Source organism: Bombyx mori, chromosome 17 (assembly GCF_030269925.1).
Source record: "Bombyx mori chromosome 17, ASM3026992v2".
NCBI classification, from domain to species: Eukaryota; Metazoa; Arthropoda; class Insecta; order Lepidoptera; family Bombycidae; genus Bombyx; species Bombyx mori.
Window position 1 is genome coordinate 4,187,017 of NC_085123.1, and position 21,700 is coordinate 4,208,716.

General features: G+C 39.4%; 1 protein-coding gene across 4 annotated transcripts in view; it reads left to right on the plus strand.

The window, feature by feature from the left end:
- LOC101740080 ((E3-independent) E2 ubiquitin-conjugating enzyme) overlaps nt 1-21,700 on the plus strand; it is a 30,558-nt gene that overhangs the window by 3,585 nt on the left and 5,273 nt on the right. The window contains exons 5-22 of one of the 4 annotated variants that reach the window (XM_038016942.2): nt 591-722; nt 1,259-1,395; nt 2,501-2,673; nt 5,153-5,302; nt 5,775-5,976; nt 6,309-6,434; nt 7,491-7,591; nt 8,120-8,255; nt 8,949-9,035; nt 9,569-9,692; nt 10,610-10,782; nt 12,382-12,471; nt 13,450-13,653; nt 14,159-14,273; nt 15,198-15,303; nt 16,832-16,921; nt 18,899-19,014; nt 21,121-21,341. In XM_038016942.2, coding sequence (XP_037872870.1) covers nt 591-722; nt 1,259-1,395; nt 2,501-2,673; nt 5,153-5,302; nt 5,775-5,976; nt 6,309-6,434; nt 7,491-7,591; nt 8,120-8,255; nt 8,949-9,035; nt 9,569-9,692; nt 10,610-10,782; nt 12,382-12,471; nt 13,450-13,653; nt 14,159-14,273; nt 15,198-15,303; nt 16,832-16,921; nt 18,899-19,014; nt 21,121-21,341 — 2,483 coding nt within the window. Of the gene's footprint in view, nt 1-590; nt 723-1,243; nt 1,396-2,500; nt 2,674-5,152; nt 5,303-5,774; nt 5,977-6,308; nt 6,435-7,490; nt 7,592-8,119; nt 8,256-8,948; nt 9,036-9,568; nt 9,693-10,609; nt 10,783-12,381; nt 12,472-13,449; nt 13,654-14,158; nt 14,274-15,197; nt 15,304-16,831; nt 16,922-18,898; nt 19,015-21,120; nt 21,342-21,700 lie in introns of all 4 variants that reach the window. The other 3 variants (XM_038016941.2, XM_038016943.2, XM_038016944.2) reach the window with 3 other exon arrangements.

The window sequence follows — 21,700 nt, forward strand, 5'->3', positions numbered from 1 at the left end:
ATTCTACAAAGCTGAGTTGGATGTATCTTCAATATATGTGACATCATTTGTTTTTTATCACATTTCAAATATTCTAACTTAATACATTTTAAATCACTAACATCCATCCATTGTCACCCCCGCCCGGGCGTAGTTGGAATAACCCCTTAGGCTACCAACGATTAGGTAGGAGGGAAAAACAGTCACAAATATTTTCATTTTCAATTAAGAATTCGCTCATTTTCAACAAAAAGCGATAGTCACACAATTACAAACGGTTTTTATATTGTCTTCTTCGTGGCGTCAGTTTGCTTATTTCTAACTACAGTGTAATAAGCATATCAAAAGTAAGAGACCAATTTGAAATTCTCAGAATTTCGACAATGACCTACCGTATGTTGTATGATGGTAAAATAATGACCATTTAAAATTTAAAAATACATATATGTATATTTCACGTAGATCATGCCAAAAAAGTGACAATGCTTTTGACATGCGCTTGAAGGAGGCACAGTTCCCAAGATACTGGCTACGTTACCTCGTTGGACAGACAGACTCACTCTCTGTGCAAATGCTTTTTCTATAATTAAAAATCAATTCATTGTTTCCAGGAGACGACCTGAAAAACTTGAAATTGCTAAATGTGTTCGAGCCGTGTACATTACAAGTAGGAGACCGAAACTTCCTGACAATTACCACAGAAGATACATTTGTTGGTAAAAAGCAATGGAGGAAACAGCAGAGTAAGTGGAACTGTTATTATCGATAGCCAATATTTTTCATCATCAATTTGGGAATATTTCACACACACACTGACCTATTCCAACTGATATTTGCTTTTGTATATTAGATTCTACTATTTTCCCTCTCAAATCCTTCTAGAAAGAACTGTTTGATTTGTTGTACTAATGCCGCCATTAACCTTGACACGTGAGTTCAGATTTGCAATATAACCTCTCAAACCGGAACATACGACCTTTGCGAGCTTAAAGCACACCCTAACACTAGTAATTAAGTTCTACTTAGAAGCTATTCCTATATGGTGACAGTCGTTTATACCCCTTTGTCCAGTCCGTTCTCAGAAAGGTAAAATAGAAAATTTCCTCACAATAATTTTTACCTACCTGCGAGATTAGAACATCGGCACAAATAAGTCAAGCATCTCAGCATTAGACCACGACACTTTTGAAATTACTCAAATAATTACAATACATCTTATTCATACAAAATGTCCACCCGCAATAACATTATAATTAAGAATCAGATTATCGTTCTCCAGGTAAAATCTACAGGAACCAACGTAAACAGACTCGTCCAGTAAAGAAATCGTCCAAATCGGAAACTAATTCTAGTGAACACGTGCCTTCGCGGCCCAAGAAACGAGCCTCATCGCACAGGAAACTGAAGCCTGCCGATGTAAGTGCAAACTGTACAGTCTCTTTTTTTACTTTTTTTAAAGCTGATTGCCTTGAGTGGCTATATCAGCGTAACCTAACAATTAGGTGAGCTGACGGAGCTCAAACTTAATGACGTTGCTAACACTAGCCCTAGCAACAGTGCTTCGCAGAATTACCATCGGATCGGAAACGCGACCCACTGAGAAGAACCGGCGAGAAACTCAGTGGGCTGTCTGTGTCCGTGGATTAAGTTACTCGCCGAGCCCTTGGTCGCAAGTGACGGGTTCGACGAGAACGATGACTGGGGCTTGAGGTACCTAAAAACACCGATAGTGGATCGGAACGATCCGTAATGACCTGTACAGTCTCGTTACAATGCCCTTAACTCGATACACTGTCAATTGATTTTTTTGTTAGTAGCTCTTAAGTCGATGGTATCAAATAAATAAAATACTGCAAATTAACATAAAATTAACAAACGTTTTGAGTTTTCAATTACGGTGGAAATTAAATCATGCGTTAATGAAATAAAAAATTGCATCCGCTGATTTTAATTGTTTCAGTATAACGTGCGAGTTAACGTTTTATCTGTCCATTATAATAAGACAGTCTAAAAAAAGTATTATGGTGTTGAATATTCATGGTCTTAATAAGGACCATTTTTCTTTCCTACCTATTGGCAATAGACTCGAAGGCCTATTCTAGTTTCACTGGATGTGTATGCTCACGGAGCTTAGCCGAGATATCAGTAACATCTGCCTTAGCAAAATGAGTGCTGTGTTGATTCACCAGATCGGAATCCGGTCACCGTTCTTGTCGAACCCATCGCTTGCGACGAAGGGCTCGACGAGCGAATTAACCCATAGACACAGCCCACTGAGTTTCTCGCTGGATCTCCTCAGTGGGTCACGTTTCCGATCCGGTGGTAGATTCTGCGAAGCACGGCTCTTGCTAGGGTCAGTGTTAGCAACACTCCGGTTTGAGTCCCGTGAGCTCACCTACACACGTTAGGGTGAAGCTGAAATAGCCTGTCAAGGCTATCAGCATAGGTAGGGGAAAAAAAGATCGGAATCTCGACAAAGGAAATCCAATCCTCTAAATTCCTTGAAATTTGTTATACACAGAATGAAATGGAAGTAGACATGACGGAGGAGAAACTTGAAAACTTAGACGAGGTCCTCAAGGCGGACCCGAGCTGTCCCAGCATCAAGATAGAGCCCATCGGCGACGTCTCACTACCCATGGCCAGCAGTCAAGAAGACACTGCTACCGAGGAGAAGAACGACTCTGGAATAAGGTATTTTTAAAAATTCATGTTCGTAGCACTCTAATGATCTAACTATCCACACTGAAGTCTGGAACAAGGTACTTCTAAATTGGTGTTTGTAGGTCTCTAATGGTCTAATTATTCACACTTAATAAGAATGATGATAAGCAAGTTCATTTTATGCATTTAAGCATTTAATGCCTACTACACGGCGCCGTGGAGATGTATAATAATATGTATTTTACTGGTGGTAGGACCTCTTGTGAGTCCGCGCGGGTAGGTACCACCACCCTGCCTATTTCTGCCGTGAAGCAGTAATGCGTTTGGGCTTGAAGAGTGAGGCAGCCGTTGTAACTATACTTGAGACCTTAGAACTTATATCTCAAGGTGGGTGGCGCATTTACGTTGTAGATGTCTACGGGCTCCAGTAACCATTTAACACCAGGTGGGTTGTAAGGTCGTCCATCCATCTAAGCAATAAAAAAAAAAATATGGCCTAGTACTCGGCGCCGTGAAGGATCGGGGGCCGAACACACGGCGCCGTGGCGTTTGGCATGATCAATTTGTTCAAATTAATAGCGCGAACCCTAATGCAACACTTGATATTATAAATAAATAAATAAATATTTACTAACAATCACGCCACGTTAACTGGTCCCGTGATAAGTTCGTAAAGAACTTGTGTTACAGGTACCAGATAACGGAAATAAATGTAAGATTGTTATTATACACATACATATATTTAATATACATCCATAACCCTGGAAAAGACATTTATATTTATAAATATTTAATATACATCCATAACCCTGGAAAAGACATTTATATTTATAATACAAATATCTTCCCTTGGCGGGATTCGAACCCGCAACCCCCTTGTGTAGTGACCATGTCACTTACCACTACACCAGACGGCCGTTATAAGAAGTTACTTTACGTATATGGCCATGTGCGTTACGTAAAGTTATCGCAACGGTGGGAACGGCACTGATGCATAAAAAAAACCATAATTGCAAGCCGCGGCGCCATGTACTCGGCCATATACGTCTCCACGGTGATGTGTAGTTCGCATTAGCACGTCCTTACGGATTCATCAGATCCAATAACCTTTGCGTTAGACGCCTTCAGCTCTAACACTAGGAGCAGGCTTAGGGACCCCGGTAACCGTACTCGTCGAACTCGACAAAGAGTTCGCCGTGCAACATAACCCATGAATCAGCTCGCTGAATTTCTCGCCGGATCTTCTCAGCGGGTCGCGATTCCGATCCGGTAGTAGATTCATTCGCGAAGCAGCTACTCTTGAGTTGTTAGGTCTCCTTCGGAGGCGCTTGGGTAGCGGGTTAGCAAATACCACCCTCCTGGCTGAGCCATTGCTCGCCCACCTGTCCTGGTGAAACTGGAAAGGCCCACGGGCCACCAGTAATCCTTCAATCATAAAAAAAAAAGTTCGCATTAAATGTCTTAACCGAGATACCGAGAATTCTGGACGCGAACGATTCCCACGAATGATTTAAAATATTCGAAACATAAAATTTTTAAATAAAAATATTAAACGCAAGATTCCGTCGTAAATTTAATTGAATTAATATTGTAGTGGACTATAATAATAAAAAAGGCGTATAATTATAAAACGTAAAAAACATAATCGCGTTCCATGAGAATTTCTATCTCTTTCTTCTTTGTCTACATGCAGATCTTCCGTCTTTTATGTGTGAAATAAAAGTCTGAAGTCGTTGTGGCCTAACGGATAAGACGTCCGGTGCATTCGTGTTGAAGCGATGCACCGGTGTTCGAATCCCGCAGGCGGGTACCAATTTTTCTAATGAAATACGTACTCAACAAATGTTCACGATTGACTTCCACGGTGAAGGAATAACATCGTGCAATAAAAATCAAACCCGCAAAATTATAATTTGCGTAATCACTGGTGGTAGGACCTCTTGGGAGTCCGCACGGGTAGGTACCACCACCCCGCTTATTTCCGCCGTGAAGCAGTAATGCGTTTCGGTTCGAAGGGTGCGGTAGCCGTTGTAACTATACCTGAGATCTTAGAACTTATATCTCGAGGTGGGTGGCGCATTTACGTTGTAGATGTCTATGGGCTCCAGTAACCACTTAACACCAGGTGGGCTGTGAGCTCGTCCATCCATCTAAGCAATAAAAAAAAAAAAAAAAAATGTATTGTGACAGGAAAGTACACATGTTTACTGTGTTCTACGCGCGTCGCGTTTTGGACGTCTTTTTTTTTTTTTATTCATTAACACACAGATATATGTAATTGTAGATATAGATATGTAATTATGTATGAATATACTTTTTGTAACTTAATATAAATTTCATTGCACCTACCACTATCTACTATGGACTACCTTTGGTTGACTGGTAGAGAATATCTTAGGAATTAAGTCCGCCAATGTAAATTTTACATGAAGTGTAATAAATAAATAAATAAAAATATATGTGACTAATGCACTCTGTAAACATAGAATTAATAATATCGTGATTGAAGTGGGCTAAGTAAATCCCACGTCCGCAGCCCGGAGCCGGCCAAGGAGCACGGCTCGCTGCTGAACGGCGACAGCAAGTCCGACGTGGCCCTCAACGATGATGACTCCGAGAACTGGGAGAACACCAGCAGCGACGGCAGCGATACGGACAGGTGATGATGTTCCCTAACTCAATGGGTCGCTTAACGGTAGGCAGCTGCTTGGCTGTACCTATAGCATTGCTGATGTCCATGGGCGATGATCACTGTAGCGACACAGTTTAGTAGCGCATACAGTTTTGTACATCGCTAGATATCGTCAGTCGTTTTACTGGTGGTAGGACTTCTTGTGAGTCCGCGCGGATATGTACCACCACCCTGCCTATTTCTGCCGTGAAGCAGTAATGCGTTTCGGTTTGAAGGGTGGGGCAGCCGTTGTAACTATACTGAGACCTTAGAACTTATCTCATGGTGGGTGGCGCTTAATTTACGTTGTAGATATCTATGGGCTCCAGTAACCACTTAACACCAGGTGGGCTGTGAGCTCGTCCACCCATTTAAGCAATAAAAAAAAGTGGGAATCGAAGTCGGACCGCTGGGCCGTAGCGGTCGCTGTACTGACGAGGTTGTCGACGATGTGTTGCAGCGGCGCCACGTGGTCGTCTCGCTGCTCGTCCGCGGCGTCGCGCGGCGGCAAGCGCTCCCCGCAGCTGGCGGTGCGGCTGCTGCGCGGCAAGCGGCTCAAGCGGACCGTGCGGCGCGCGCCCCCCGCCCCGCCCCCGAAGCACAACGACCGCGTCGTCGTGGAGACGCTGCACACCACCAGCCGGGCCAACGTCGTCTGGCAGGCTAGTAGCCCCACGCCATCTTTATTCCAATCGCTTACTCGTTCGGTTAATCAAGTATAATCTAGGTGAAATAAAAAAAAGTTCCACTCGACGGACACGGATCGCAACTAAATTGAAAGTACCGACTGCAAAAAAAATTGTATCCTGACTGAACTTTAATAATTAACTTTTATGGAGTTACTTCGTGTTGTTGCATATTTTTATATAGCTCTTGTTCATTATCGATAAGTACATAAAATGTGTCAATTTTAATGAACAATGTCGTCTCCGCCTTAGATGAGATACAATAACGTCAAAAATAAAATGTTTTTAACACGACCAAATTAACACAGGATGGTACAATTGAAATGGGCATTCCTTCGACTCAGCTGTACCCTATCCACCACCTCGATGGCCAGGAGTGTTTCCCGGGAGACTTCGTAGTTAGTGGCGCCGCTAACATCGAGGAGAACCAACAGGTATAACTTTAAATACTAAATAAAAAATCTACCCCATGATCTGTAAGCGGAGTAAAATGTCCCTTCGGAACAAGGTGACACTTTACAAAACTTGCATAAGGCCCGTCATGACTTACGCGAGTGTGGTGTTCGCTCACGCGGCCCGCACACACATAGACACCCTCCAATCCCTACAATCCCGCTTTTGCAGGTTAGCTGTCGGGGCTCCGTGGTTCGTGAGGAACGTTGACCTACACGACGACCTGGGCCTCGAATCAATTCGGAAATACATGAAGTCAGCGTCGGAACGATACTTCGATAAGGCTATGCGTCATGATAATCGCCTTATCGTTGCCGCCGCTGACTACTCCCCGAATCCTGATCATGCAGGAGCCAGTCACCGTCGACGCCCTAGACACGTCCTTACGGATCCATCAGATCCAATAACCTTTGCATTAGATGCCTTCAGCTCTAATACTAGGGGCAGGCTTAGGGACCCCGGTAACCGTACTCGTCGAACTCGACAAAGAGGTCGACGTGCAACCTAACCCATGCATCAGCCCGCTGAGTTTCTCGCCGGATCTTCTCAGCGGGTCGCGATTCCGATCCGGTAGTAGATTCATTCGCGAAACAATTGCTCTTGAGTTGTTAGGTCTCCTTCGGAGGCGCTCGGGCAGTTGTTAGCAAATCCCACCCCTCTTGGCTGAGCCTTTGCTCGCCCACCTGTCCTGGTGAAACTGGAAAGGCCTTCGGGCCACCAGTAAACTTTCAATCATAAAAAAAAAAAAAAAAAAAAAACTAAATAAAAAAAAGTTTTTATTCTTTTTATTTGATCATGTTCTAAACATTCACAAATCATTATTTTACAATCGAATGTCATAATTTCACCGTTAATACTAACAACAATTTTAGAAAAGAAATATCATCGGAGTTCTTTGTAAAAAAATGTGGTCGGAATGTGAAATTACCTAACCAAATACGGAAAGAAAAAAACTAGGGATGACTTCTTCTTAAAAATATGCTGTTATTTTATTAACCTCACTTAAGACTCCATTGAATATAGTAATGTGATTGCAGCTAAAACACCGAGAGTACGGCGTGGTCCAGCGCGTGGACCACCACGGCCGCACTGCCATCGTGCACTGGTACCGCACGTACACGAGCGCTGACGAACCTGTGTGAGTATCAAACTTTTTTATTTAAAGACGTCGCTTCGTAAAGTAGGACCTTCTTTTTGCCAAAATATACTTTTAAATTAATTCAATGTATGATAGGCTAAATAGTCGAGTTGCCAATGGCCGTAGAGGAATTGATCATCACTTATTTAGTTAAGTGATGATCAATAATTGTGATTTGTTTTATTTTGTCTATTTAGTGTTTCTTCAGGTTTAAATGTGTAATAACGTTGGTTTATTAACTGCTTAGTATCTGTGAAAGTGCACAAATGTGGGAAAATAAAACAAAGCCGCTGGACGTAACTTCTCGAGATCCTACAAAAAGTCCACTAAAAAAATCTCAGTAAATGATCACCATTATCATCTCATATCATCTCATCTCATTTCATTTCATTTCATTTCATTTCGCTCCTTAATATCATTTTTCATAAATATAAGAATATAAATTAAAATAAGACTTAAAGGGTTACCATGTCATAAATTCCCATAAAAAAAAACGAATTAATTAACCTTGAAATGTTCACCAAACAGTCCACAAATGCTGTACGAGAGTGAAGTGAGCGTGTACGACTTGAAGGACCATCCGGACTTCCAGTACCGGCCCGGGACCGTGGTCATACGCGTCGCCAACTTCACCGGGGAAGACGCCAACTGCACTGCGGGACAGGTGGGCGCCCTACTTCACTGTTTGTAAGCTTTGGAACTTGGATTCGTGTCTGTAAAGACATTCATGTGTACTTTACATTAAATCTCTAGTGTGGACTCCGGCAATCAATTTACACCAGGTCCGAGCTGTTGACCTCGTTCACCTGTCTCTGCAATAAAAATAATTTAACAAAGAACGTATGTTCTTGTAATCAACTTAGATCAGTTACATAAATAACATATATATTACATATGGATATGTTATACAGCTAAAAGTGGTTTTCTTGGCTTTGAAACTCGGGTTCGTGTCTACAAAGACATTCATGTGTACTACGCCTTAAATCTTTAGTGTGACCTCTGACAATAATTTTATACCAGGTGGGCTGTTCATCTCGTTCACCTATCACTGCAATAAAAATAAAATAACAAAATACTTATTGTAATCAAATCAAATCAAATCGGATAATTCTCATTTAAAAATCACATACTAGTGTACTGTGGCAAGGTGGAAGGAAAGAGACCACGCGTCCGATCACCTAGCCGCTGGTGTGACCAAATAATCACCCTAACTAGGCTGCCAGTTCCAACCGCCCTACGAGAAGCTGAGAACCAGATAGACCACGGTCAAGTTTCAAGGACACGACCTTCAGTAATGAAGAAAGCGACGAAGAAGAAGTACTTATGTTATACAATTAAAAGTGGTTTTCTTGTACAGGTCATTGATAACTTTCCTACTGGTCGAGTGAAGGTGTGGTGGGTCGATGGTCACATCAGCATGTGCTGGCCACAGGATCTATACAAGGTATGCTATATAAAATGTACTTCTTAAAGTGCATTCTATGTTTTTATTCGTTAAGTAATGTTTAGATGTGTATTGGTTGTACATGCGCGCGCGTTTGTGATGGTATGGACATGTGGTGAGACAAAATGAAAATGAGGTTGGTAAGAGAGTGTTAACTATGAATGTGGAAGGATATAGAGGAAGAGGTAGACCTAAGAAGAAATGGATGGATTGCGTGAATGAGGATATCGGTAAGAGGGGAGTGAGCGAAGAAATGGTATATGATAGAAGAGTATGGAAGGAGAAAACATGTTGCGCCGACCCCAGGCAACTGGGAGAAGGGTAGGATTATGATGATGATGATGATGTTGTACATGTCTAATTTAATTTAGAAATCTGCAATAATGCGTACCGTCTTTAAGGATAGGACAACGGCCAATTGACAATGCTCACTGACTATTGACGATGATGTCTATAGAACCTGATATCCCAGTGATACCAGTTGCTTTGTGGACTGTTCTGTCCTAAATTAAATGTCAATATTGGTGCAATAGGTGGGCGAATACGATTCGGAGGAGGGCGAACTGTGGGGCTCTGAGGGATCCGCCTCCGAGGACTCCTGGGAGACGCAGAGCTCACATGCTGAACACGAGCCACGCACTCCGGATGTCACACCTAGTGCGTATACATAGCCTTATTTACTAGCCTGTATTTATTGTTTTTTTTTTCAAAGTTATGAAATGATTAGGTGCAAAATGCAAAATTCACAATTCATTTTTTAATGTACCTTAATTGCAATTTAATATTTATGAGTCCCTTTGCCTTTAAAATACATTCTTAAAAAAGAGGTTTTATTACGGGTAATATCCATCAATTGCGCGCAATTTATATAGTTTTTTTTTTTTTTTTATTGCTTAGATGGGTGGACGAGCTCCACAGCCCACCTGGTGTTAAGTGGTTACTGGAGCCCATAGACATCTACAACGTAAATGCGCCACCCACCTTGAGATATAAGTTCTAAGGTCTCAGTATAGTTACAACGGCTACCCCATCCTTCGAGCCGAAACGCATTACTGCTTCACGGTGGAAAGAGGCGGGGTGGTGGTACCTACCCGCGCAGACTCACAAGAGGTTCTACCATCAGTGAAAAAAATGTCATCGGGTTGCTTAGACACGTCAGCGAAAATTCCGGTATTGACATTGACGATCCGCTTGCCGGCTCTCATTAGATTAATGCATTTCCAACATTGACTGCGAGGCCTTCTCATACGAAACTCCAGAATATTTCATATATTATAGTGCCTCAATCGATAAATAAAAGACCTAAACTTTGTATAAAATAAACTTAAAACAAACAAAAGGAATCTGTCCGACGGGGGACATATCGAAGGAGAAACAAAATTGTTATTTTCATTTAATTCCAAGCATTTTCATATTTATCTACCTTTTAAACTTCTCTGGACTTTCACAAATAATTCAAGACCAAAATTAGTCAAATCTGTCCAGCCGTTCTCGAGTTTTAGCGAGACTAACGAACAGCAATTCATTTTTATATATATAGAAGATTATATTGCAAATTGTATTTGGTTTTTCAGTACTTCCGAAAGTGGAGAATCAGCAGGTTCCCGCCGTAGAGAGTACGTCGAGTGGTCTAACGATACCGAGGCTACTGGAACCACGCGTCGCCGCTCACATCGAGAGGGGACGAGTAGCCATGAGGAGACTGGAGGAGATGTTCGCCAAACATCCTGCGCTTCAAACACAGGAGGTACTTTATATTACTGTTACGCGCTGGGATTCGGGATAAATATATGTTCCGCCAAAGTACAACTTAAAACTGTATTTATCACTTAGAACGCTCACAGAACACTTTAAATTTCTTAAATCACTTCTTTCGCTTCGCTTCAGGCGATCCGTTTGCTGTTTCGCTTCGAGTAGTTCTGATTACTAACTAACTGCGTGCCGTAGGAGTGGGTGATATAAATCGTATCTAGATTCAATATCTATATATCGCAGCAATTCGTTGAATCCGATATCGCCCCGCACGAAATCTATATCTATTGTTACTGGTGGTAGGACCTCTTGTGAGTCCGCGCGGATAGGTACCACCGCCCTGCTTATTTCTGCCGTGAAGCAGTAATGCGTTTCGGTTTGAAGGGTGGGGTAGCCGTTGTAACTATACTGAGACTTTAGAACTTGTATCTCAAGGTGGGTGGCGCGTCTACGTTGTAGATGTCTATGGGCTCCAGTAACCACTTAACATCAGGTGGGCTGTGAGCTCGTCCACCCATCTAAGCAATAAAAAAAAAAAAAAAAAAAAAAAAAAAATATATCGATATCAGCCGATACACGATATTGCTCGATGTGATGCGCATCGGCATATCGTACCGATTCGTGAATATCATCAATATTCGTACGAATCGGCCAGAGTGAGTGAGCGCACGATAGGGATATCATGTGATGAATGAAACAGAAACAGGCATTATCCATACAATTGTAAACCTTATATTTAAGTCCATATGTCTGTAGATTATTCTTAGCGTATCAGCAGGATACAATTTAGGAAAGAAGTTTCAACTTTCGACCCTAACTTGAATGCAGTATAGCCTATTTGCATCGTTGAATTTAATTTCACGCGCTTTGACCTTGAACTAGAATTTTTGGACAAGTGTTTATAAATACTTAAAAGTTTTTTGTGTTTGATTTTTAAAGTACACATTTTTCTATTTTTAGTTGAATCCAAATAATTGAGTTTATTTCTTGTGTTTGTATTAAACTTTTGAAATCTACACTCTTTTGGTATATTTTGTAATTTTAAATTAAGACACAAAATACTAAAAACTGAAAATAATGTAGCCAGTCCTAAGCCTGATAAAAGCATGACGGAAAGTTTTTTTGATAAATTTCATTTTCAAGTTATTTTTATTACTTTAAAGTCATATTATAAATTGATATCAGAAAACCAACCGTATAACGTTGACTTAAATCTATATCTACTACGATATTATATCAGCGATCGTTTCAAATCTCAAATATCATGAATCGAGAAAATCTACGAGCATCCATCAATATATAGATTCAGAAAATATATAGATTCAATATCCGATATTACCCACTCCTAGCGTGCCGTCTCTGCAACGCTTATATAGACATCCCTAGATTTATCCAGAACATACCGCACAAGTCGAGTATTTTCGAAATGCTTTTCCGCCATTTGACAATAGATGGCGTTACTCTTACCGGCGTAACATTACTAAGTAGCAATATATTTTCGAGAGAAAAAAAAACTGATAAAAAATTGAACGAATGAATAACGAATGAATGTCACTTTGGTGACTTACTGATTTTTTTTGTTGTTTATTTACAGATAATGAGAAAACTGCTCAATTTGTATAAGGACTGTCGATTCTTGGATCGCTTGATGGGTACTACTTTCTTCCATGAAGATCATTTCTTGGTAATTAATGTTCGCCTTTAGAATAATGTCATGAATTCAACAAAAACATAACTGTTCTAATAATTCTTGGCTGTGGCCTTAATGATACGATCGGCATAGATGACAACATCGGATTCTATGTGTTTTTTTATTATCCTTTTAGACAGACGAACACTGATGGTAATTGGTTACTGACGTTCATGGACTTCAGCACTATCATGGGGGGTAGAGCCAGGTCGCTTGAAGACCCAACAAATATTTTTTCACAACTTTTGGTCATTCTAAAAGTATAGTGCCACTGCTACGGGTGAACAGTTGAGAAATTAGATCGATAATCTAATTTTTACGAAAATTACGCGGACGGAGGAGTATGCAATTTCCCACACTTATAGAGAACATAAAGAAGAATTTTTTTTCAAATTATGCATAGAAAATACATTAAATTAATTAAAAAAAAAACATTACACACACTACCATGTTTTTGACAGATACTCACACGCATGCGTACTATTTGTTTACTGTCAAACTTTTCTTATTGCCTATGGTCAAATTGAGAATAGTGTAATATTGTTTGCCTTCATTAATATTTGTTTAAAGTGTAGCCTTGGTGAAGTCTGTAATTATTATAGAAATATAATAGTCTTTGGCAATAGAATCATAATAGTGAACAAATTTCAATTAATTACAGTCGAATTCGATTACCAGGGAACAACTAGTTCTAATTAATATGGCAGTGTGCTCCTGAGGTTACTGGTGGTAGGACCTCTTGTGAGTCCGCACGGGTAGGTACCGCCATCCCGCCTATTTCTGCCGTGAAGCAGTTATGTGTTTCGGCTTGAAGGACGGGGCAGCCGTTGTAATTATACTTAGAACGTATATCTCAAGGTGGGTAGCGCATTTACGTCGTAGATGTCTATGGGCTCCAGTAACCACTTAGCACCAGGTGGGCTGCGAGCTCGTCCACCCATCTAAGCAATTGTACAGATAATATGGTGTCAGGGTCTACTGGAGCGGGTGCGCGAGCGCGGGGCGAGCACGCCGCGTGCGGGCGAGCGGCGCGTGCACGAGCAGCTGGCGCGCCTGTTCACGCCCAACGAGCCGGGCGGCGACCTGGCCGCCACCGACATGCTGGTCGACGAACACATGGAGAAGCCGCCCACGAGGACCCTCATCACGTCCAATGTTACCGTCGAACCTATGGAGGTTATATATTTAGTATAGCTTTACGGAATAAATAAGTCCATCACTTGACTCCATCCACATGACACACCCTCAATTAAAGTTAGAACTAGAGGTTCAGGAATTGTGGTACTTTTTCTATGAGCTTAAAGGGCGTTTAATTGTCCACCTTGTATTAAATAAACAACAGAGCTTATAATCGTTACCTTCAGGCATACGTGCCAAGTCTCAATATTAATATTCTACCTGTTAAATTGGATACACGAATATTTAGGACGCTTAAATAAAATCAGTTCTAAATAAAATAATAAAATGTTTATTGTATGTAAAAATGTACAATGCTTTTTGTTGTAATCGCGGGGATCATGGCCTCCTAGATTTTTTCGGTCGCGCATGCGCGTGACGGACCCAAATGTTTCGCCACAAATGCCTTGTATCGAAAATAATCAGAATAGGGATGTCACTATTAAGGGCTATCGAAAAATATGAATTTATGTTTAGAAGTGTATTCTGGACTTTTTCGTTACAGGTCGAAGGAAACACTCCAAAGACACATACGAATTCAACGTCGGATTCAACGGTGCATGCTTCAGGGTCCAACACCAGCGCGCAAGTCACTCAGGAGGGCGCTATTATTGAAGATCGTAAGTAGCCGTTACTCATACAACGAGAATAGAGACTGACCAAAATTCATTATAGCAATGGTTTTTTTACTCCATATACGGGCGAATGAGCTCACGTCCTTGAGCCATGAGGTCGATGTCTCAAATGTAAAATATATTTATTTACTTATATGATTATTTATCACTTTCTGTTTAACGACTGTTTCGATATTTATTATGAGTATTGCTTTACGTAATCTTACAAAACATAATCTATCAAAGAATCTAGAGTTCTCTTGAGATAGTACATTTTTCTAGAAAAAGTTCGATTACAGTAGTTTCCATGACTTGAATGCGTAAAAGAGTACGATATAATTACTCGTAGTATCTTACTACTAAACGTCATATGACATTGACCTTATCGAGAATTTTTGATGTTTCTGAATAACTCGCGATCTTTCACATCGCGAGTTTCACATCGCGAGTTAAAATCACAAAACGTAAAATACGATCATGTTTCTGAACTAAGATGAATATGAATATTTCAAAAATGATTTATAAGACTAAACTTAGGCCAACCAGACGAGATAATAAACGTAAACAAGCGGACCGTTACTGAGTTACATTGTGATAGCGAGGGATTATTATCTCTGTCCTTATCACTCGTACGCGCAGCTATGGCGTCAGTTGGTCGACAACAGCTGTCGTTGTGTGTTTCGTGGTACAGGAAAGCACTGAGTACCGCAGTTGTCAACATTTGGTCCGCCATTTTGTGAACAAGTTCATTCCTTACTCACTTCCTTACTACATTTTTTACTCCTGAAACTTTGTTTACATTTTTTATCTCGTCTGGTTGGCCTTACTTTACCTCGAAATAATACCTCCTGTACATTGCAATATTGTATACTTCACCCTGTATCTATATGATCAGTCAAACGAAATTGAACTTTATTGTCTAACGCTCAGCGTCTACGGAGCAAAGCGACTTGGACGGCACGACCCGCAACGTTTGCTACCGACTGTGCTCCCTCATACATTCGCAACTGGTGAAGGCTCACGCGGAAGTCAGCCGGTGAGTAGCGCAGAAAAAGTTGTACGTGTGGTATTTATTCATTTGTGATGTTCCGTGATTAAAACAATTTAAAAGGACAACTGTATAATTTTTTTTAAAGGTATTTTATGACCTGGTAACTAAGACCTTTTAATTTATATTCATATATTTTTGAAAAATGATAATATGGAGTGAAATAAAATGAAATGAAGATGATTAATTGAGACATTAATCAACTGGGATGAAATAAAATGAAATGAGATGAGATGATATGGGATGAAATATAATCTTAGTAAAATGGTGGTCATTTACTGAGATTTTTCAGTGGACTTTTTGGAGGATCACGAGAAGTTACGTCCAGTGGCTTTGTTTCATTTTCCCACATTTGTGCACTTTCACAGATATTAAACAGTCAATAAACCACGGTATTACACATTTAAACCTGAAGAAACACTAAATAGACAAAATAAAACAAATCACACAACTTTACTCCACGCGTTCCCGTCAAAAAGTCACAACTGTATAATGAAACCGTCCCTCTCGCTCGGAGAATCTAGTTTATACTAGATTAGTAGAATTTACTAATTTAGAAATTACTAGAATAGGTAGGGGAAAAAGAAGTGTACTTTGAATAATAGGCTACCAACGATTAGGTAGAAAAAAAGTTAATTTATCAATAGTAGAACACCATTTATAAATTGAGTCATTGTGTGACTTTTATAATGTAAATTATGGTCTATGGTATGTATGGTATGGTTTGAGAAGTAAAAGAGTTTGGAAAAGCCAAACTAAAAAAAAATTATTAATTGTTCAGGCCTCAATAAAACTTTTGTTTTGTAATCGGTCCTTGAGCATGCGCAGGTTTTAAAATTAGCCGGATGTGTTCAAATTGTTGAAAATTACTTTGGAAAACTCAGTTACATAGATATATCAATTAAAAAAACGGTTTAGTAAGTCAGTGTATAAAAGTAATAAGGTTTGAAAAAAACTAATCAGTTATTCATAGTCACCCTTTAGCAAAGTTGTATAGCATAGAATAGAGTTATAAAACTTCCTTTTTATGTAAACATACACTATAAATATTGTGGTTTTATTATAGTGGCTTCCACACGTTGTTTCCGTCGGGTTGTTTAAAAAGAATCTATTTCTCGAGAAAAGTACATTTTTCATTATTATTGTTGTTTTTTGTCCTTATAGGCAGATTAGCGTACGGCCAAACTGATGGTGAGTGGTTATCATTGCTCATGGAGGTCAATAATGCCAGGAGTATAGCCGCGCAGTAGTCTACCGTTGAGTGAGCACGACAAATCTTAAGATAACTGTTTGAGTGTGATTACAAAAAATGCTTTCAGATATACAAAATTTATAGGTGACATAAATTACTAGGTAACAGTGCTTAAGTAAAATTGAATCATGATTATTAATTCATATGTTATTTATACCGTTGTTCTTCTAAGGCATCATAGTAATATTAAGCTATCGTTTTGCGCATTCAATGAAATATAATCTGTCGAACAACAAATAAATTTAAGATTGATTTGTTTCACAGGAGAAGGCCGCAAGAGTTGGCCGGATTCCTTAACAACTTAATGAAAAAGAGAAACGTGTCTGAGGAGAACTTACTCTACCACTTTTCAGTGTGAGCCTCCGTGTTTTATGTTAATTTTCTCCCTAGCCCCCATACTGACTCCCCCTGATAAATCCTAAAGATACTGAATACTGTGCGTTTCTATGAAAATAATATAATAAAAAATAAGAATTTAATGTGACAACTTAATTCAATAATAATATCATATTGAAAATATTCTAATCAACTGCTACTAACTGGTACTGTGTACATTTTCCTTTCAAAACTTATTGAGATTATATCTTTTTATACATACAAAGGAAATTTCTTCCCTTCAACTTTCGAAATTGTACAGTATTTTAGTATAGCATTAACGAACCTATTCCCTGTTGTAATAATTTCTTTTATATATTTTAATTCATATTTCATTAAAAATGTTTGCTTTGTGTTAATCATATAAATGTATATTCGATAATTGCCAGCGAAATATGCTATTTTGAATTTTTAGTACGTACGTATGTATAAAAGGAGCATCGCACGCATTTTAATCATTTAATCAGGAAATGTGGCAATTTTTTTTATTAGCTGGCAACTTTCGATATATTTGTTCATTTCATGGCTTTATATCAAGTTTATGTCGTATTGTTCTATGTGAGCACGTTGATGTCAATGTCTTGCCCCTGTATATATTAGCAAGTGAACTGGCAAAACTTATGTTAAACAAAATATTTGACAAAAGCGTTACGGCTTAATGCCACACAAAAGTGTATGTTGTTTTATGTTTCAGCAAATTTACTTTTCAGAAACTCGATATCATATTGTTTAGTATAAATTTTATTTACGGCAACACTCGTGTAACTCAATGTCTGTGGCCATTGTTTTTTTTTTTATAACGAGTATACTATTCAAATATTCAATTCGAATACTGGTCCGTAGAAAATTAGTTTTTCATTAGTTGTTAATAAAAAAGTTTAACTAACCAATAATAATAAAAAAGTTTAGTTAACCAAAAACAAAATGTGGTAAATTAATGTAAATGCACATTTTAGATTTCACCGCAGTTGTTAGATTCATTGGTTTTTAACAATTCATATTTTTAGTTTCTTGAGTTTTTTTTTTTCTTTCCTTCCAAACTGTCAAAAGTGGTAACTTAATTTCTCTGATTTTCCGTTAATAATACCCTCTATTATATATAGTATCTGGCGTCCGTTTTTTTTATTAGTATAACGAAATTAAACAGTTTGTTTAATGTAAGTATTGCGTTCTTGTGTATGAACTCCCCCTTTGCATGATGTGATGTGTAGATAGTGATCCCATAATGTGGTGGTAGCTTTTGATGTTCCTAGTTGAGCTCGGAAGTGTTTTGATTCCTTTTATTCCGGAGTCACCAATTGTCGAGGAAAAATAAGTTCGTAATAATTCAATAAAGTTGGCCTCTCCTGAGGTGAACCTAAATCCGTTGAGTATCTCGGGAATCCCCAAGATCCCTCACAGGATCGGTCACTGTGGCGAACTTTGGTAGTGTCTATGTCCAGCAGTGGACAACTGTTGGCTTATAAGGATGATGGTAGTGATAAATTAATAAATGAAGAACAATTTTAGAAAATTTTAAAGATACTTGCTGTGTATTCAAAGATAAGTCAATTCGATGGCGGGAGTGTGGTCTTAGCGCTTCGCGAAGAACGGCTGCTGGTGTCCACTAAGGGTCCTCGATCTGAGGAACGGGTGATGCTCTTCGTGGTCATACCGCCGCACGAGAAACCTTTCACCACTGTTGTGGACCCCGGTCATATCACGACGTAAATAAGATTTGCTTTAGTGGACGGTGGAGATCATGTTCATACCACACTGTAACACTGTATCTATTAATTTTTATGTCGAATTAACAGATATATATAAACATAAACACTATCGAAAAAATTGGGGGTAGTCGGAAATAATTCAAATTGTATATACTTCCCCTTCCCCCTCCCTCGATAAATGTTCTTTTTTTTTAAATTGCCTAATCTGCATCTGGCTTTTAATAATTTTTCCGATGGTACATCGCAGTCAGTACGGTGCTCTGGTCGTGAGCATGGGTGAAGACGAGAAGGCCGAGACGAAACCAGCCGAAGGTGAAGCCAAGGATGCCACAACCGGTACTGCGGAAACCGACGAAGTCAAGAGTAAGTTTTTGATGTTAAGAAAAAGAGCGTACAATCGGTTCGCGGGGCAGGCGCAAGCAATGTATTAATTAAATTAATTCTTTCACATTTACAGATCCCAAACTAAGACTTTCACAAAATCTCAGTCGTACCTCTCATACGGGCGCTAATCATATTTCCTGTTCCTCTCCATGTTTTGTCAGCAATCATGGTGATGTTTTTTTTTTAATTGAAACTTCTTTAAGCGCATTGAGAGTAAAATGTAACACGAGATAGATTCGTTACGGCTAGAGAGAAAAGATACAATTTAGGAAGAGCGAGAGAGAAAATAGCGCGTCTCGCGAACCACTGTTTACGGGCACCGGCCACAAGATGGCTTATTATTAGTTTCTGATCGCTCCTGTAGATGGCAGTAACTTATTAACTATCTTATATTTTATTTAGTTTAGCAACATCTATTGGATTTAATATAAACTACTACATTGCAAGGCCAACGGCGTTAACAGTTTAGTTTCTAAAATATTTACAGAGAGTTATTTTAAATAAAAGTAATGTTTTAAATTATAACTAAAAATATTATGTTATTAGGTTTTATACTCGTTTGGAATTTTATATGTGCTGCGAAAATACTGTGCATCATTTGTAACACACAATAGTTTTATGTAAGTTTCACTTCTTTCACGTGAACCCAATTGCATGCGCGCCAGTTTATTTATTTATTTGAACTAGTGGTCCCGCAGTAGTCGAAATTCGACTAAAATTAATTGAAATTATAAGTTTGAACATTATTATGGTTCTATTATTAAAGACTTATTATATTTCAATAATCACAGATTTCGGCAAGACTACACTATAGACCAATAATATTAATGATAAACAATATTAACCTATTCTCAATTTGACCACAGACTAAGCAATAACAAAAGTTTGACAGTAAACAAAGACTATATAATATGTGTGTGTCAAATATATGATAGTGTGTGTAATGCTTTTTTTATTAATTTAATATATTACTAATCTATAATTTAAAAAAAATTACATTCTGCACTCCTTCTCTATATTCTCTATAAGTGTGGGAAATTTTATATTCCTCCGTCTGCGCAATTTTCGTAAAAAGGGGTACAAAGTTGCTCCACGTATTATAAATATATTAATTATTATAATCTCTATATATATAAAAATAAATTGCTGTTCATTAGTCTCGCTAAATCTCGAGAACGGCTGAACCGATTTGGCTTATTTTGGTCTTGAATTATTTGTGGAAGTCCAGAGAGGTTTTAAAAGGTAGATAAATATGAAAATGCTCTGAATTAAATAAAAATAACAATTTTGTTTTTCCTTTGATGTATCCCCCGTCGGACCGATTCCTTTTGTTTGTTTTAAGTTTATTTTATAGAAAAGTTTAGATCTTTTATTTATCGATTGAGGCACTACGAAGACTGCCGGGTCAGCTAGTAATATATAAAAAAAGATGTGTGGTGTCGTGGGACACCGGATAGGAACGTGGCTCCTTATTATAAAAATATTAATTTTTAGTTCTATTCGAGGTATAAAGAAAATAAAACTGGAGGTTTAGCTACAACCCACGGTCATTCTGTAACTTGCGAACTTATTGTGGTACACTTCATACACGATTGTTTGCATAAGAGTTAGTGTATTGCGCAAACGAACGCTCTGAGATCGTGGTCAATGAATGATAAAAAAATATGTTATTTTTTGTACGTTAATACAAAGTTAAGTCATACACTGTGTGCATTACTAATAAAAATCTTACGTTACGGACGTTTTTTCCCGGTTAGGGTACCCCTCCGCATCGACCCATAAAGAACTTCGTTCCAAAATATATTTTTTTTTATTTATTCCTTAGATGTGTGGACAAGCTCACAGCCCACCTGGTGTTAAGTGGTCACTGGAACCCATAGACATCTACAACGTAAATGCGCCACCCACCTTGAGATATAAGTTCTAAGGTCTCAGTATAGTTACAAGGGCTACCCCACCCTTCAAATCGAAACGCATTACTGCTTCACGACAGAAATAGGCGGGGTGGTGTTACCTACCCGTGCGGACTCACAAGAGGTCTTACCACCAGTATAAAAAGTATTAATAAATTTATCGATTATACAGATGTACCAGACGCGGCGCCGCTAGCCGCCGCTGAAGGCGCGGAAATGGAAGCGGAAGTGGAGGGCGCCCCTGTCTCCGGGGGCGAGGGGTTTGCGCTGCTGGAGCTCGCGCCGGCGGCGCACCGCTTCCGCCTCTCCATACTGCAGCCGTCGGACCCGCGCTCCTTCCACTCGGCCGTCAAACGAGAGATCAAATTGCTCAGGAGTGATCTACCACCAGGCGTAAGCATCTCAAACTCTCCTCATCCATATGTATATACGTCCACAAAGAAATTTAGACAGAGGCCGCTTTAGCTATAGTGCCATTAGTGGGCTCAGAGGGGTCAATGAACCTGTCAAATTTATCCTTATTCCGTTTTAGAGTAATGATTGCTCTGGTGGTCTAGAAAATACTTTTGAAATCCGAGCTGTCCACACTCATCGTCCCGCCACACTGTTGGGGTGCCTTCCTATGGGGACCCATTATACCACTCCCCCGTCTGGGGAGTGTTTTTAAATCGGTCCCTCCCCGCTTCGGTCTTCCCCTTTTGGGGAGCCCGGAGCGGGTGAGCGCCTAAGCCAATGCCGCGGCTCCCCCTCCT